At 38.7% G+C, this 19119-nt stretch overlaps 1 protein-coding gene across 4 annotated transcripts in view; it reads right to left on the reverse strand.

Moving 5' to 3' along the window:
- Window positions 1-19119, reverse strand: part of DIP2C (disco interacting protein 2 homolog C) — a 311051-nt gene that overhangs the window by 102455 nt on the left and 189477 nt on the right. For all 4 annotated transcript variants that reach the window (XM_039548197.1, XM_039548196.1, XM_039548195.1 and 1 more), the window contains 5 exons: window positions 12773-12898; window positions 11714-11923; window positions 5516-5647; window positions 4055-4174; window positions 2916-3113 (listed from right to left, as the gene is read on the reverse strand). In XM_039548197.1, the coding sequence (XP_039404131.1) occupies window positions 2916-3113; window positions 4055-4174; window positions 5516-5647; window positions 11714-11923; window positions 12773-12898 (786 nt within the window). The remainder of the gene's footprint in view (window positions 1-2915; window positions 3114-4054; window positions 4175-5515; window positions 5648-11713; window positions 11924-12772; window positions 12899-19119) is intronic.

Genomic DNA, 19119 nt, shown 5'->3' on the forward strand with positions numbered 1-19119 from the left:
TGAGCCCTCAAAGGTGTCTCTGGAAGGGACAGCAAAGGAGTTGTGAGAAAGACTTTGGAGAAGCAGAATTTTGTGGATTCTCAGAGCTCCTTTCCAGCATGCAAGGCCACCAATGGCAAATAAGAAAGCATCCTGGATAGATTCAAGAGGTCAGCACTATGTTTTTCAGGGCCAGAAGAGAGCCTGATGTAAGAATCGAGACCAAGGTCACAGATGGGATGAGATATCACCACGCAGATGCAGCAAAAGGTCTCAATTTGAAAAGATTTCCTCCTAAAATAACCTGCAAGGTTTGGACACAGAATGGCTGTAAAATAAACAAAGAAGCAAATGTCTGGGTTGTGTATGGTACTCTAGTTACAGCCCAAGAGATGGATGGGAAGGCAATATTGTCTACAACAACCCATGAAAGAGGGGGTAAATATGCATGGTGTTGAGGGAATTAGAACTCCTACTCAAGATGGGTCTTGATGTAGCTGATAGCTACAGAGACACTCCTGGAAACCATCTTGGAAAGATGGAAGAAAGTGGCAAGGCAAACCTGCAATTCATCCATGCAGGAACAGAAAACTGGAGAAGATACTGAGAACAATATCAAAAGACATCAAAGAGAAGCCTCCCCTTAACTGGAAAGTTGGAGGATAAAGGAAGAGGATTTCCAGGAAGACAAGGGGGTGTGAGAAGAGACTGAAGCAAAAACAGTAAATAAAGGTTAAATATTCAAAAGGAGGTGCAAGTGATGACAACGTCTCAAAAACCAAACCTCTGGAAAATTAAAATTATTCTTAAAACTCATGAACATTTGTGAAATATATGAAAATTCCTGGTAATGGTATTGCTTTAAATTAACAAAAAACTTGAAAATAACTGTGAAGTACAAACTAGAGGCTACTGAAAATTGTCAGGGTTGATAATTAAAATTTTAGCCACCTGATCATAGCATGCACATGAGGAAATTCAGTGTCACATAAATACCATTTATGTGGTAGGATTGCAGCTAAGCTCATCTTTCAAAATTTTATTACTACCATGGCCAGTGGAACTATGCACAAGGATAAAAACTCATGAGTAGGAGTGTCTTTAATGATTTCGAGGCTTAATGTCTATTAATGTTCGAGTTCAAAAAATGTCATGCCTGCCATTGCTAGAAAATATTGCAGGCACAGAAGGTGGACTAGCTCCAGCAAAATCATTCATAAAGTCACCAGTGAAACGGCAGGTGGCTGTATTGTTAATGACATTTCCAAAGCAGTTTTCATTTAAGAAAACTACTACGGCATAGTGAATGAACATTTCCCATGAAAGAGAGTGTCAGCACGAAATGCACCTAGCAGAGAAGAATTCAGTAAATCTAGGAAATGTTTTGGTTTGTAATTTCTTTTATCTATAAAAAGAAAAAGAAGAAAAAAAAATAACTGATTTTTTTTCTGACCTCAAGAAACTACTGAAAGGCAACAGGAAAACCACATCCCAAAGTGCTGCCAAATGAAAGGTGCAAAAACATGAATTTTAGTCCTACTTTTCTCAAGATTCAGACAATGTAGAAGGGGGAGAGAGTTATTTTAGAACAGAGAAGCAGGCTAGGTGGCTCCATGAGCCATGCAAATATGTTCCTTGGGTTGATCTGCTCACCCTAGAGCCTCAGGCAAAGCAGGACATATGCTCAGACTCTCTGGACAGAATCTCAAATTCAGAAAAATGGTCTGATTCTCAGTAACAGCTTAATTTCCTTTCCTGTCCAATTTATTTAGGGCATTCAGTAGATGACATGACTTTTGCAAACATGTAATTGCAAACTTTAAAATTCTTCCCTAGTTCCAAGTAAATGTCCTTAAGGAAGAAAAACATTTATCAATGGTGAATCGTATGTTTGCCCCTGAAATTAAGTCACTTCTTAACTCTAAGGTACCTGAAGGGAAAGTGTTTCATGCATGACCCTCAGTTGCAAAGGTGCTCTTATGCTTTAAAAGCCTTTAACTATATTTGCAGTGCCAAACTTGCAGCAGACAACTTTTTGGCCAGGGACCATCACTGAGTCTGACTCCTGAACGGAAATGAATGCTCAGCACTGAACAAAACAGACAGACCTCTGTATCACAGCATGTAACAACATTCTCTGCACAGAACTCCAAGTCCCTGAGAAGGTAGAAATAAAAAAAGAAAAAACAATTTTTTATATCCATATCAGTAGCATACGGAAATGTTCCAACTCACTTTCAAAGTCTGACAGTTATTCATAATAATTCCTTTGAACAGCTCCCAAATGTTCCCAGAACATCTCAAAATTAGAAGCAATATGGGAGTTACTTTTCAGAGGTACCCTTATGTTTATTTTTATTTGGCCTTTCTTGGTTGCAATACACTGTCAGGCAGTACACATTGGACTACATCAACATACCAAAGGTCACACTGAAATATATCCTGGTAAATCTCTTTCTAGGGGGTATACTTGCTAGTTGTACAACTACCCATCAGGAGAAATAATTCAAATCACACTTACTACAATGTCAGAAAACAAGGGAAAAAATCCTATTTAACTTCTTCAGGAAGCTGATGAATTTTGTACACCAGGTTAGGCTTTTGCAGAACAAAGCCTGGGCGAGATCCAAGAGCAATGGATTTAGACATTAATCTTCAGGAAAATCTGCCCTAGGACGCATTTCTATTTGAAAAGTGGTTTTAATTTATAATCTGTTATTCCATGGGTGTATCTACTCAGCTCTTTTCCTCTGTCTGAAATAAATCATACTACAACATCTCAGCAACCCATACTCAGACATCAACAGCTTCAGAGTTCTTCACAAACAGAACAGATGCATCATTACAAGGCTTTTTTCACTATATGTTTATGCATTTACTATACACAGACACTGCACAGAATATATAAAAGCACAAATAGTTGGAAGAGTGCTCACCATAAGTGAGAATATACAGTGGTTTTCCATTGGTATCCATAGTGGTTAGGCAAGGAGCTTTTGGTGAGATGGTCCCCCATCGCTGCAAGGCTGCTTCCAGGGAAGGCGGCCAGTTTGTAACCACACCTAATTGTTCCCCACGCATAGCCAACATCTGAGCTCCTTCTGGCTTTGGCTGGTTTGGATCTGGCTGTTGAACTTATGATTATGAAAAGATATACAGTTACCATGTGAATTCTATACCCTGTGTACACCTGTGTAATCAAGAGAATAAGTTACCTTTGCAAAATATTCTGAAAACAGTAACATGTAAGAAGGTATTGAGAAGTAACAGAGAAATATAACAGAATAATTTACTTTTAACTTTAACACAGATCAAGCAACTGAAGCACCTCAGGAATGAAAAGTCCTTGTTCTTACAGGAGTTCTACAAGCAGGGAAAGAAACTGCTGAGGCAGCATGCATATATTTATCTTCAAAATAATCAACATTTCTTTATTCCTAAAGAGAGATGGAGAATACTTTTTCCTGGGAAAAATGCAGTAATGAGATGAACTGCAGGACTACTGACAAAAATGTACTTTAACAAGTAACAGATTGATTTAACTCATGTTCTGTTACATGTTTTCTTATAAATTCCTGTGAAGACTATTTAAATTTCCACATTCTGGCAAATCTTAATCCTCAAAGCACCGGTCTTTTTTAAAAAAAGTTCCATTTATTGACTGCATCTTTTTTTCTATTTTACATTTAGTTCATTTTTCATACTTCACTGTTACACAAAGGATGTGTAAAACATTTAACATGCTCCCTCACTAATAGATTTTCTCATATTGGTGTTCAAAAGCAATGGCTGCAAGCCACAGAAGAATGTTCTCAAAACAAAGCTGCCCTGTATTCTCTTCTATCATTTCTTTGCAAGCAGAACCAGGAGCTGAGCAAACAAGAGAGACTTTTGACTCCACAGCACTATGTCTAAGCGTACTACAAGCAGTTTCCACTGAATACCAATGGTTTTTTTGGTACTTGCCAGTACAGGGAGGGCTTACTTGGCTTACTAGAAAGTCAACGTAGGAGACAAACATTTTACAGAGTTTTAATAAGCGATCCCCAAACCTTTTGAAAAACAGTCATTTTACCTTCTAACAATTCCTCAAAGTCATCTACAAAGAACTCTCGTAATGGTGGTCGTTTGGGCCGTTTTAGTGTATTGACCAGCTGCTGAATCTTTGCTGACACTCTGCTGCTCACTGGTACTCCTGCAGGACAGGGATCAATGGAGACATCAGTCGACAGCTACGCTGCACCCACCAGACGTCAGGTGGGCTAAGAAAAAGTCCAGGACTGCAAGGCCACCACAACTACAGTTTCATGCCATACCGTGACTCAAGTACTTAACATTAAAACATACACGCAAAAAGGAACAGTGATGCCTAATGTGAATAAAACCAGTACAACAATGTCAGAGCGAGGTTGCAGAATTAGAGGGGAAACAGCACACAGACTGAGGGAGAGAAGCACAGTGGAAAAAATGTCCCTACACCAAATGTCAGTACCCTGAGGGAATTCCCTCAGCAATGGTCAGTGAGAAAACTGGCACTCGCCCTCCCCATGATCATGGGCCATACCAACGTTGTCTGACTAGACTGCAGCCTGGTGAGGAGTGTGGGTCATAGGCTCTGCCCTGTCATTTATTCTGGGTTATTTTTACACTGCAGGGGACATCCATCCAGTACCCATCTTAAACATGGTTCATGTCTTTGTATTATTTCAGCATGACCCTGTATTCTCTGAACATCCCTGCAGTCAATCCCACCAGCCAGCAATCTCCAAGGGGAGCATGCTTGCCCATACAGCACTTCAGAAAACACTGCTCCGAGCAGCAGCCTGGGGCAAGGGGCATTTTTATAATATAGTCCCATCAATCACCTCCCCCTTCCCTTTCTCTAGTCGAGTGCAAAGCCTCTCCAATGTCATCTGTTCCTGAACTAATAGCTTTCTGTCACTGCATTGCAGGAATTTCAACTTCTTACCCTTCCATAAGGTTGGCTCCAAAACTTTTACCAAGTGGTGTTTAGAGCTGAAGCTACTAAGTTTAGATGCAGTACACTTGGTCAACAACTCCATGCTGTGCTGAAATATTGTTTGGTAAGTTTTAGAAAAGAGGAGCGGTAAATAAGGAAGGGTTTACAAATAACTGTTTTTCAAAAAAAAAAAAAAAAAAAAAATTCAAGAGAATGAAACATCAAACATGCTAATTTTCAAGATCCATCCTAGCATGTCACATTCTCTGCCATTTAAAAAAACAGACTAGCTGTAACCAGACAGCATGATAATAGCAAATCTAAAGAGATTCTCTGGGGTTTTTGCCAAACTTCTATTGGGAGTCAGCTCTGCTGATTAAGAAATATTTCTCTATGTTATCTTCATTGATATCAGCTTATTTTAGAACTGTAAAGGGCCTGCAGCTTTGTGTTTACAAGTGAAAAGTGCCCAGAAAAAATCACAAAGAACACCCAAAAAACAAGAGCAGATGCATACAGTAACCACTAAAAAGTCCAGGATACTCAAAATAACCCCAGTTCTGCTTTGTGACATACCATCACCAGTCTCCATAAGCTCAGCGTTGCCATACTTTGGTGCCACCCGTGCTGTGGATCCTTGTGGTCTTTCTACTTGTATTGAGTGTTCTGAGGTGTAAGTGGTAACATCTGGAGGGGCAGAATGATTTTCTGTGAAAAGTAAGTTAAAAGGTTTAACCATGTACCTCTAGTGTCAAAAGGCAGAAAAGCAAAGGGCAGAGGAAAGGTGAGCATTTGATTTTGTTTTTTCCCCAACATCTGAACAGGCATTAAAGTTAATGCATAAAATGATGGTACTGAACTACAATGTGTAGCATGATTTTAATAAATAAAGTTTGCACTGATTAAAACAGGGCTGTATATCTGCAATCACATAAGCGATAGGCTAAGAAAATGATACAATTAGGTTGTAGGTTCTCCACTGACATCTGATTTTACTTAAAACTTGTGGACATCTGCAAACAGAAAAGACCCAGAGAAATACACTTCTGTTGCATTATTGTGTTGATTTTTCTAAGTAAAAAGAACACAGCACATTGTCAATCACTTGCAAGTGCCAATGCATATCACTTTTATAACCTCTGTATTTTGAATATGTCAATTTTAGTTAAGAAAGGAAAAAAGTCAATCATAGCAGGTTTGGAAACTAGAGGCAAGAAATAAAATGTAAAGAAACATGAACTTTGCATTCTTCATGGACACTTGCTTGTCTACTATTTTTAGACAGAGATATTTCAATTCTTCCGCATAACAAAGCCTTGCCTTCCAGAAGGCAAACACGATTTGGTCTGACTCATGCCAGCACTGCTGAACAATTCCACAGAGCTAATCTTTCTCTTTCATGGCCTGATAACTCAGCATGCTACCACAGTTCGTCTTCCCATGTTTTCAAGTTTGAGTCTTTATTTCCTACGTATTTGTACTATTTTTATAGGTTGTCTCATAAATTTTTTGCAGGTTTTTATCCGCATTAGATTAGATGGAGATAAACGCCACAAGCAAATAACAACTTTTCTTTCAATTGACTTAAATGATCCCCAGCAGCCTCTGAGTTACAAAAGAAGGCAGGTTGTCATTCTGCTGCCACAGAAGTGAAGAGAAATGCATTCTATTTTACAACAGGGTAAGAGCCTTTCAAAACGAAAAAATTCTGGAAAAATGTCATCATGTTCCAGTACTGTTTTCAAGATGTGCTTTTTATTAAACCTTTTCTTTAAGTATTATGATGTCATAAGTACTAGAACACCAACCTCTCCAGTAAATTTAATTTCAAACATAATTATAAAGCATTTTCATTTTTATGAGTTTTGAACTTTGAAACACTGTGATTCTTGTGCATTCAATCCCAAATTTATGCACCATCGACACAGAAAACTAATTTTTTTTGCTACACATACATGAATAGGATGCTATAATAGATACTTATTTTGCATAGTTCTCATTTAAAGGTAGCATTTGACAGAGAATCATCATGAAAATTTAAGACATGACATTAATGTCTGCAGCTGTTATTTAATGTTTATATTCATAACATCATAAGGGCTCAATCCTATCACCCAATCATATTATCTGGTTGAGGAAAATGAAATGGCTTTTTTTGACCAACTCAAAATGTCGTGCATTCTACAAATGTCCAGTTGGAGCTTTTGCTTCTGATCATGTCCATTGTTACAATTTTACTGAACAAACACCTTATATTGTGCTATAAGTGACAGTTGAAATACAATAGATTGAACAATGAAGCTTATGCTGGTAATGGCTTGAATAATGTCTTCCTTTTAAATTTCTTGTCATTATCAACTATTTTAGACTCAGCACAATTTTTTGCCCTTTCCTGTTAAGTGGCAAGAGCTTTTTATAGATCATGATTGTATTACTCAATAACTAAGTGAATTAAAAAATGCTGATGTTTATCTTTCTCTTTACTTATAATGCAGTTTTGCTATGCATATGGGAGATCATGACTAAGAAAATAATTGTACTTAGTCAGCTATCAATAACATGAGAAGGTATTTTTAAAGTGAGCTGTATTTGCTTACATCTTTCCAGTGAAGTATTTCCATCTTTCAGACTTTACAGGGCAAAGTGAATTGGAGTTAAAGATTAAATTTTTTTTAATGCATGGGGCAGAAGATACATGAGCGGGGATGTTCTCCCCTCAGAACTCTGCGCTTAAACCAAATTCTTCTTTGTTACACATGGTGCTGAGGAGGGGGAAAGAACATAACAAGAGTCCTGCTCTTTTGTAAAAGGGTTTCCTTTTGAACAGACAGCACTTGCACATGAAGTTGCCTAAAAGAAGCTCTCTACCCAAGGCTGCCACCACAGGTCAGTCAAAGAGTTCTAGTGCCCAGCTGCTATTTACTTTTATCCCGAAGAAGAGGAATATTAAGGTTTGTCTTGACGTGTTCCTTTATAGTATCTGCTTTACAGATGTCTTATCATGGCAGTATCTACCTCTAAGTTTCATCCATTAGATTTACAAATATTTGGTCAGTTCATGTCTCAGAGTCAGGCTTGGAGAAATGAAAATCATACAGACAAAATTTTGGTCTGAATGACTTCTAAAGAAAAAGATAATTGTTATGTTATGTGAAATGTACCCTTTTTTAATATAGAACATTCAATCCAAGCTTTGGCTATGGACACGATCTGTAGAGAGTTGCTTGGTCTTATGTCAGGTAACTCAAAGAACTGTCTGAGCTTTCATTAAGAATCATGATCCTGACACATCTGTTCACTAAAAAGTAGAAACTGTGACAGCTGCATGACTTCAAAGTACTTCCTCCATCAAAGATACATATTCACCTCCTATTCCCATCTCTTCCAATATCCTTGCATTAGAGGATCACAGACAGAACAGCTGTTTCCAGTTAAGGCTCTCTTCATTTCTTCCACTGGAGTGACATCATTTACCCCATTTCATGAAGATCAGAAAGGCCCAACAAAGCAGAGCATGTTCATGTAGGGATAGAGCCAATGCACTGACAAAGCCCCACGTCTGAGGAGAGGCAAAGAAGTGGAGGAATACTTTCAGTGGAGGTTTGGAATCTCACATAAGCAGCAGGTATTTGAAAAGTCTCAGGGAACTCAAAAAGCATTCCTGCAACACTGTGCTTGAAGAAAATGCAGCTTTTACTCCCAAATGAGCTGGCTCTTCTGGTTGTCAGGGAAGGGAAATCCAGGGTCAGAGATGCAGCTCTTGTAGCTGGGTTTTTCTTGTACTGATGTCCAGGTGACAGATTGTATTTTAAACTAGTCTCCTGTATAAGTTAACATTCCCCACAGAACACAAGAATTTTCAGTTGTTTGAAAACTATCAGCCATGCTTATGGCACATGTTTTTATATTTATTTGATTAGCAATCTATGTAGCCTTTAATGTGGATAGAAGCCTTTGATTTTCAAACAGAAACATATTTGAAGCATATAAAAGAAACATTAAATGCACCTATAGGATCAACACTTTGAAATGACATGATTAACTATAAAGATTTACAGTCATAGGCAAGCACTGTGTAATTTTCATTGCATGAACCTTGTGAGCTCTGGGCTGTGCTTTCTGTCCCTGATTTTTATATACACAGAAATCCAAACCATGTAATACCAAAAAAAGAAAGGTTAAAGATCTTAGAAATATGCACAGTACTGACCCAAAGAAGGGTCAGAACATTAGATTTTTTTTACAGATTTCACTGGTTTGACCTCTAAATTCAAGAATTACTGAACCCAACTGTGACACCTATGCCAAACTGAAGACTTTCCCTGTAGCTTAATGCAGACAGCTGAGCATCTTAAAGCTGAGAATAAATATTAAAATTATATCTATCCCAAACTAAAACTTTGGCCACAATAAAGCAGCGGCAATCAAATTAAATGAACAGTATAACATTAAAAGCATATCATATCTTATGCAAATTATCGAAATGAGTCACAAAGATAACTCTGATTATATTGTAGCCAAACCTTTTTATCAAATCCCTTTTCAGGCCTGCATTCTTATACTTAAACTGGAAAAAATCTCCCTTTCATTCTGTGATGCACTCTGGAGGTAAAATCCTAGTGGATATCAGAATGGAGGGCTTTTTTGGGTTATCATTAAGGTCTTCCCTGTTGCACTTTGAATTTGTATTTTTAAAATTGGCACCTTCAGAGTAAAATTGGCACCTTCTCTCTTGCAGGCTGGCCTGTCTCTGGAGAACAATTCCCTGGACCAAACATCAAGCCATGGTAACATATGTTCTTTGTGACCAAGAACAAACTGTCTCTGGTAGCTGAGGAACTTTAAGGAACAGGATTACTCTTCTCTCTCATCTACTCTCCTGCCAAAGACATGTATTCATTCACCATCACTGGCCCACTGCCCTGCAAAGAGCCAGGCTTTCTGTAGGAATACTCCAAATCTATTACCTCTTAGAATACATTTAAATGCAAAATTTACCTTCTTGGATGGGAAAGAAACAAAATAGCAATTTAATTTCAAATTCTTAAAGGATGCAGCTCACTCATGAAGAAATACATCTTAGAGTTATCAACTGTGCAGCTTCTCTTACATTTCCAGTGACTTTAGCAACAATGACTGATGGCAACCATAAGACCCCAGTCTCATCACTCATATTTTGTGCCCAAACAACCTTTACATTACTACACCTCAACTACTGTCCAAGAAGAGTTGCAATTTAAGGTATCCCATTGTCAGAACAAATGAAAATATGCATACACTGAGGTAAGCTCAGCTGCTTCCTTCAAAGGCAAGATCTTTCTAGTCAACAACAAGGCACAATAAAACAAGTATAAAAAATAGTAGTTTCCCTCTTCTGCAGAATAGTGCCATCTTAATTTAGCTCTATAAATGCTGTATTATTTACCACAAACTTAGTGATTATAAAAGAAGATTTACTGTGCCAGATTTAAAATTACCAAAATGTCAAATTATAAAGAAGCTATTTTTAAAGACACATTAAGACTTGGTGTGTGAGTAATGCAACCTTTCAGAGTTTGGATAAATTTAATTCTCTATGCTATAATTTCCTGTAGCATTTCAAGATGAAGTCACAGAAAATAATCAAATGCAATGATTAATGTGTTTCCAAGTGTATGTGTTTCTAAAACAAGTTTCTAAGCATTCATTTAGCATGAATTTATGAATACAATACGAGTTCTTCCCCTGACTGCAATTCAGCAGTTCCAGATCGCGATGAGAGGATTACTGAAAATACAGGTGTTACATCAAGCTATACTGATAGCAAAAACCAAGGGATATGTACTCTTGTTCCAGCACATAAAACCAGGAATACTGAAGAAGCTTTCATGTATCTCATTACATACACTTGAAAAGGTTGAGAACAGCCACATAAACTGTAGTAAGACAGTAGTAAGATTGCTTTATCTGTTCCAACACAGACTTCAACAGATTTTCAGTGAGAGCCCAAAATACACACCCCAGCAAGAACACACCCAAAGCAAGTGCCTTGTATGATAAGCAGCTGAAGAGTGAAAGGAAATCAAGCCTTGCTTTCCACATATCCAATCAAATAGCTGCCTCATGTCAATAAAGACTAGGGTCAATGGCACAGTATTCAGGAATTATGTCTGTGAAGCTTAGCCCTAATGCAAAGAAAGCTTTGACTTCCTAGGATCTTTCCAAAGGAAATAAACAAGCTATTAATAACAACAGCTCCCTTTTCTGAAGCTATATAATGGTCTCTCCCATGGAGTATAATCGCTAGATATCCCAGTTCAAGTATTCTAAATTCAATTAAGGGCAGAAAAAAATATGTTTAAGAGGACTACTGTTAACAGAATTATCAAAAATCACTCAAGCTATGTAATTAAAGTGGTGCAGCAGTGGGGGAAACTCATATGCAAGCAATCCCTAATGATGCATGCACTGATTTTCCTTACTGATGAATCCTACAGAGGATCCTTTATAGCGCTAAGTAATGGAAGTCACAGAACTGTACATTTTAAGGTATTTGGTAACCAAATAGCTAGACCCTGTTTGCCACAACATAAGTTTACCCCCAAATCCAAACTGCTATGTTTTTCCCCTCCTGAAATAGGAACGTAGGACTATCTCTCCATATAATACATGTAAATATTAAAAAACAAAGAAGAAAGGAAAGGCTTCTGTAAGACTTCATGTAGCAGCATCAGCTGAACCTGAGAGTCAAAATTCATGTTAAACTGGACACACTCAACACATCTCTATACTGACCTATATGAGTTTGAGCCATAACATCAGCTAGTCTGTGTGCAGCACCACTGCCTCCACTTTGTGTCGAGGAGGAGGAAGTGGTTGATGTGGTAGAGCCGTGGATCGCTTGACTGATCCAATGTTCCATGTTTATACTCCCCTGGCTTGAGGTGGGAGTTCCCTGGGAGTCGCCCTGTACAGAGCCTTCGTCTTCTGAACCAGAAGAAGTATCTAGTAATTAAAAACAGCCTGTTAGCTTGCAGTCCTTTGGGGTTTTCTTAATAGAAATAACTCATATTCACATCACAAATCTAAAGAAAGTGCCATTAAGAAAATCTCAGGAAGGCAGGCAAACATAATGAGAAAATTGCACTACTGAAAACCCTGAAACTAAGTCAGTTGCTAACCGTGCACATCTCCTGCTCTAAGGTCATGGCGTGTGTATTATTGTACACAAAAAAAAAAAAAAAAGGATAATTAAAGTCTTCCTTTGTAATGTTAAACACAGAATTTTCTGAAGATTTCCAGCCAGGAGAGAATAAAAAAAAACTTTCCCAAGCTCACTCCACAAAGTCTGTGAGACACTTATACAATTGTACAAAGACCGATCCTCAGTGAAATGGGAGTCCCAGCTGGATTCAGTGAGTATGAGAAGCATGAGATATGAGGTATTTTCACAATCTAGTAGGTAAAAAGAGCAGATAAACTTGAAAAGGAATGGCACAACTAGTTGCTAAGACAATGTTAGATTACATTGTTAGGGAATAAACCAGAAACGTGAAGGGAACTTGGACTATCATAAAGAATGACAAGCTGGCCATAGTTAGGTTCTTGTAAGCCTAAAAGGACTGGTGCAAGCTAAGGTATCACCAAGGGCAAAGCAATCATGTGAACTGTCCCTGTTGACTTTTCCACTACTCAGTTCACCTTCTCTTCAAACATACCTCAATGAAGATTGGTGTGCATCAAATGACATTTCCATTTCTATCTATGCTGACAGACTAGCAGCTCATAGCAGCACAAAGAACCATTTTAAAAATTCTCATTCAATTTAATATTTAAAAATAGAGAGATACTCACCCGGAGGTGTGTAGGCATCCATTGATGTTTGCACCACCAATGAACGTCGTTTTGAGGGCATGGGGACTGCCATTTTCCTTTCTTTATGTTTAGCAAGGGCTGCCTGCACTGCTTCTGTGTGGACATCTAGAAGGAAAGAGGTTTGAAGCCAGAGTTAGACAGAAAGGAGCTGTTCTTTGCCCACCCAGCACACCTGTTGCAGGTTCGTGTGTGTGCCAGCTGGGCTGACAATGCACATCCCATGATGGAAGGCCAGGAACACACGGGATCTCAGAGGAACTGCAGGAGTTCTCCTCACTGTAGAAAAAGCAGCTACAGTGAAAAGTGCTGTACCAACAAACAAGCCCTTTGTGCTGTATGATATTCCCAGAACAGTGTTGCAGTATTTGAAGAGCAGGAACATCACTTCCCGAGAGCAAACCTTTGTTTAACCAGGAGCTGTTACTTCAGTGACCATTGCCATTTTCAGTGGAACTGTGGTGTATTATTGTTGTCCATTTTTTAAATAAATAAGGTTTCCAATTTACACAAAAGTCACACAGAGTAAGTGAACAAGAACATTTGCTTGAAGGGTAAGAGGTATGTTAAATGACACAACAGAAATGGCAACAGGTCCCTCATTCCCAAATCCTTCTCCTGCCCCTGTCACTTGGCATTATTCACAGAAAAATAAGTACTACGTAAGGTTGGCCTGAGGTGGAATGAGGAAAAAACCACTCTAAGCACAGACCTGGTGCTTTTCAGGCAGGTGCTGCACACAGCTCACACCAGCCCACTCCACAGTATCCAACAGATCCCTTCTCCTTGGGGATATAGCCAGTGGACAGCTTCTCTACTTTTCACATGTATTTATAGCTGCCTGCCTCCCAAAGTTCGAAAAAGGCTATTTACCGTGTCAAAAAGATGCGAGTGCCTTTTTGATAATGACTTTGTTTTAAGCACCATTTTTGAATTACTACTATAACTACACATTGAAATAAGTCTGCCTTTAGTTTACTACCTTGCACTGTTTGTCTGCATATTTCTATGGATTTGGGACAAGACTCACACGAGGAGAATGTATGCAAAAGACATGGCAGCCAACAGAAGTTTCTTGTGGCTAAAGAAGTTGCCACATACATTGACCATCTGATATCTTGCCTCTTAACCAGTTACCACTGGTCAGCTGTAGAAAATACAGCAATTTGGGTGCATAATTTAGCTATTTCCATTTGTGAAGCAGGAGCACAGTGAATCAGGTCTAATCCAGAGAGATCCCACTTCAGCTGCTGCTGAATCTGCTTGAAGACCACCCCCACAGGCTGGGTTGGCAGCACGCAGTCATTATCCTACTCCTGTATGGATGTGGTGGCAGCTCTGAATGGGCAGTGTGACCCAAGAAAAGCAACAGGAAACAGAAGAGCATATATATATACATATATATATATATATCTCCTTATTTAAAGAAGCATTGGTTGAATCACACCTCTGTAACAATCTGGAAGGATGATTAGAAGCATTAGATGATAAGCGCTGCAGTGTCTTATTTCCAATAATGGTGTTTCCTATCTTCAGCCAGGGTTTAAGCACCTCTCACTAGAAGTACAACAAGGAAGAGTAAGAAAAATAACATTACCAGCTGCTTCTGTGAGTCACTTTCTTTTGTTTTAAATCATGAAGAGGATGAGCATAGCAGCAAAGCAAAGCAAGAAAAGTAACAGCAAAGCTGGAAAACCATTCTCAAAAGATGAAAGAGTCGTGCTGCCGATGGACCAAAATGAAGGAAGACCAATGTTATCATCAACCCAGAGAATAATTTCCCTCCTGTCATTATTTTAAAGCAGAAAGTTTTCTTATAATTAATTATAATTAAAAACTGATGAAAAGTTTATGTGAAAACTATAAGAAAATTTATGTGAAAAGTATCAGGCTATGAAAATAAACAATCTAAGACTTTACCTAACAGCATGACCCCAAGATAAATTCCTACCTGCTCATTTCACACCAATGTCAATAAGGTACACAGGACTGAACATGCTCCCTAATAGTTTCTTATCTGTTAAAGAGGGAAAATTCTTGATTTTCCTTCAAAGGATAGCAATTAGATATCTAGCAGTAAAAAAAAAGAAAAAAAAAAGCTTTCCTTTTAAAAAAGCTCAACAAACCAACACTCCACAGCAATTTTTGGAAAAAAGAATTTTTTGAAGAAAATAAATTTTGCTGATCAACACATGAGGAACTATTTGTATATTATTGTACATAGGATTGTTTTTTAACTTTGTCAGGAGGGAGAAGAAATTCTTCCAAAGTTTTTTAAAGGAGGACAGCTGACAGAAAATCATTAAAATGCTTAGTGACAGCTGGACACTGAATCATAACTTGTCAATTTTTGACTTCTTTTTTGATGGTGTTTTGATATAAGAAGGTAGACTCATCAGCTTAATTAAAAACACTCTGCAGGGTTTTAATTTTCAAACGAGTCCACAGGAGTCCAGGAATTGAACTGTTTTCTCAATAAGACACATTCTTGATATGTTTATTTGTAATGGGCTACCATGGAATAAACCACACTATAGACTGCTAAAAAAACCAAACCCAAAGCCTCACAGGAAAGCAAAAACAATGTCAAAGATAAGAAACTCTGAATAAACAAGAGGGAAGCTGACTGGGAAGAAGGAACATGCACACCTGCTCCCAGCCCAGCCTGCAAGTTCAAATATTTAGAAGGCATTACTCTATGGAGGCTACCAAAAAAACCCAGGACACGTGTCCAGAAAATGCTGAGGACAGATAGTCCAGAGATGGTCCAGGGAGCATCAACAAGAGTTTCCAGGGTTTTAGGGTGAGAAGAATAAAATGCAGCATAAACAGTCAAGCTTGGGTGAAAAACTTTTCACAATGTTCTCTCTCAGGAATAAAACTCTTGGCTAAACAAAGTGCCTTTATGCATATAAAGAATGGCTAAGGATTAGGTAAAGAATGAATAACTATATAATTAGGCATATAATGAATATATAGATTGTATGGTCTTCCTTTGGAACAAAAGCCTATTGGTGGGTTCTAAAAATGCTCTTAACCTGTCTGGACAGTCTTGTACAGAGTGGAACTTGGATAAGCTAATGAACAGCATTCAAGCCATTCGTGCCCAGAGACCAAGACCTAAAGTACAGAGAAATCAGAGAGGTGAGGGAAAGCCAGACTGATACTTCAGAATTACACTTGAGAACAACTCATGGCTTACAATATCCTGTAACCACAGCAAGACAAAAACAGTAAGGAGGTTTGTTCCCAGCAAATACCAGCTTCGGATATACACGTTGCACACGCTTTGCTTTTCTCTAGGCTTTTCTCTGCATTTCTGATCTACGAGCCAACTTTCTTATGTAGCACAGGGAATGTTAACCAAAATGCAACTAACAATCTCTTCTTGTACTTTCATGCATCATGGATTTAAATCCAAGTTGAAATGTACGTTCTCCACCAGTGTCCCTGGTGATCTGCTTCTCATGAATTTGAACAGGAGTGTGGTAGCTCTTTCCCTTCACCTTGGTGAAAGATGGGCTGTGGTGTCCATCATTTTGTATGTAACTCACTGCTTCCTCAAATCTGTCCCTAACAGCTACTGAAAAAATACGAGGAGACTTGCCATAGGAATTTATACAATAGTAGCTGGATGCTCCTTGTTCTTTAAAGAAAGGAAGCCACATTTTCGATGCTCATTGGGACAAAGTGCGAAGATGTATCCAAGTTCCTTTGCGACAGGAAACTGCTATCCCCCCCGAATCCCATCATCACAAAGCAGTTTGTATTCTCCACATATCACACACAGTATCAGCAGGAACATCATATTAGAATTTCAAACCATCTCGGGTAGGGTGATGCCCCTGTCTTGCAGGTCTGACAGAAGTGTCTGAATTCCTTCTCAATCTATCCTAGCATGCTCAGACTAACTAAATTCATCATACTGTGATTGAGTATTGCTATAAAACACAGATTTCTCATTAATTTTTCCTGAAAAAAATTGTTCAAGTATGAAAACTTAGTCCAAAAACAACACACAAAAAAAAAGCCCACAAAAAGAACACTTCTCTGTATTTCCTTATAAGGTTGCTTGCTGTAATTTCTCACCTACTATAAACTTCTGATACAGTTTCAAACACAAATATACCTTGATGTAATTGCACTCAAGTCTTCTGAGAAAGTCCTGTATCTAAGTGGAAAAAACACACTTTTAGGTGAAATATTCTTTCATGCAACATTCTAACTACACAGTTACAGCTGATTAAACTACTCCAGATCCTGACCCTTCAAAGCTCTCCTGTAGGTAAAAAATCATTTTACTCTTCCCACCTGGCTTTTCCACAAGAATGTCTTAACAGAAAATCTAGAACAGAGTACAATATCATCACCTCTGTCTACAGTAGTAGGAACTAACGCACAGTGACTTATCTGCTGTTGTCTTCCACTGTTTTAGCTTGGCCAGCCACACATTGAATCCAATTTGTGTGTTTGTACTCAAAGAATCAATAAATGGGAAATGCTTGGGAAAACTCACTGTTCAACTTGTGCTTCCTGCTTAACACCAATCAACCTGGTGTTCAGCATTCAACCTGACGTATTTCTTATAGGCTGTAAACTGCAGACAAAAGAGCTCTGTCCCCAGTCTTTTCCCTGTTGTATTCAAGCGTTTTTACTTGTTTATTCTCTCCCTTGACTTTCTATGACAGGATAGAAAGGGCAAGCATACTTTTGGGAGTGAAGTCAGTAAGTGAAATGGAAAGGAAGTGGAACTGTAAAAACAAGCAGTTGGTAAAGAGAAAGTTTCCTTTCAAAGAACTAATGATCTGTTATTATGCAAGAGATGAGGTCTCAAAACAAAGGGGAGAGAAATTAAAACTGGCACAGAGAATGCGGGTCCGCAAGCTCAGGCTCCCAGAGTGATGATGACCTATGGCTTTGGCCAATGAGCTCCATAACCAGAAACTCTCATCTATTGCAAATTCCTCATGCCATCAGCAGGATGAATTGCCCAGCTTTCCTGGGAGGTGCTCTGCTTAGTGCAGTCACTCTTCATCTGGTTTATCTCATAACTTGGCACAATGGTGTGCTCCTGACTTAACTGGAAAGGCTTAGGAAAAAAGCCAAACCCACTAAAACAGACATTACTACACAGCACCAGCTTAATATGGACACCTTTCTCAAAAGGGGTGACTAGATGTCAGAAGATGTTTGGGAGATAGCTGTATTAACTGCTGATAGGTGGGCAGTGGTCAAAGGTCAAATAGTAATGCCCAGAAATACAGAAATAAATACTGTTAATTTCAGACTCCTGATATTTTTGACTCCTTGTTCAAAGTGTTCTTGAACCATTTATTCCATATGTTGTCGATGACCTGAAATCTTTTTTGGGTGACGCCATGAAGATTTTTTGCCTTTTCTTTTATACCCCTGTTATACCTTTTTACAACTTCTGTATTCTTAGTGCTTTTTCCCTACATTCTTGGACTTGTTTGTCAAGCTAAGAGACTAAACATCTTAGAAGCTTCGTAGTTAGGGATCAGTGTGCCCCAGACCCCAAGGTTCTCTCCAGAACATATTCTGTAAACCAAGCTAGAACCATCCAGGGGAAGGTTCCTTGGGGAGGGGGGCTCACTTGAGCCTCTCATAGGGGAATCTTTGATAGATATGCTAATTAGTAAAACCTATAATATTATACCCGATCTTTTGAGGCATATTGGGCGGGGTGCATCTCGATGCATATAACCTGGACATGTGCACCTAAGGATCCTTAAAATAAATACCAAAGTAAAATCCCTTTTCCTCTTCTAACCATGTATGACTCTTGATTTTAAGACCAGGATAAGGCATCACGGGCAGAACACTACAAATTTTTATTTAGTCAGAAGTTGAGCTGGGTGGTTTTAACTGGCTCTGGGATAATATAAATCTCTTTGGAACTTTTCATGATGCTTTTTTTGGGGAACATATTTTCTCTCATTCTTGCACAAATATATGCATACTTAGAACAAGTGGTGACTTCCCTCTATGACAAGCTGCACTCTCCTAGTCATTTCCTTTGGGGAAGACAGTATGTATGATCCTTCTAGGCTCAGCTGTCTCCACAAGCAAATCAGTCTTCCTTTCCTGAAGCAAAAACCAATTGTTGTGTGACGAACAAGGTCAGCCATTTCCTACTCCACATATGGAGCCCTGCTGCAGTATCTCGTGTTTCTCTACAGCTGCTAGAAGAGCACTCTTCCAAAGAGTGCATCCTTGTTTGGCACCAAGCATAATCCTGACTCACCCTACCCCTTACACCCCATGAACAGGGATGCCCATCCCTTACTTGGGCCAGAGAGAGTGTCCTT

The sequence above is a fragment of the Corvus cornix genome, chromosome 2, assembly GCF_000738735.6.
Source record: "Corvus cornix cornix isolate S_Up_H32 chromosome 2, ASM73873v5, whole genome shotgun sequence".
NCBI lineage: Eukaryota > Metazoa > Chordata > Aves > Passeriformes > Corvidae > Corvus > Corvus cornix.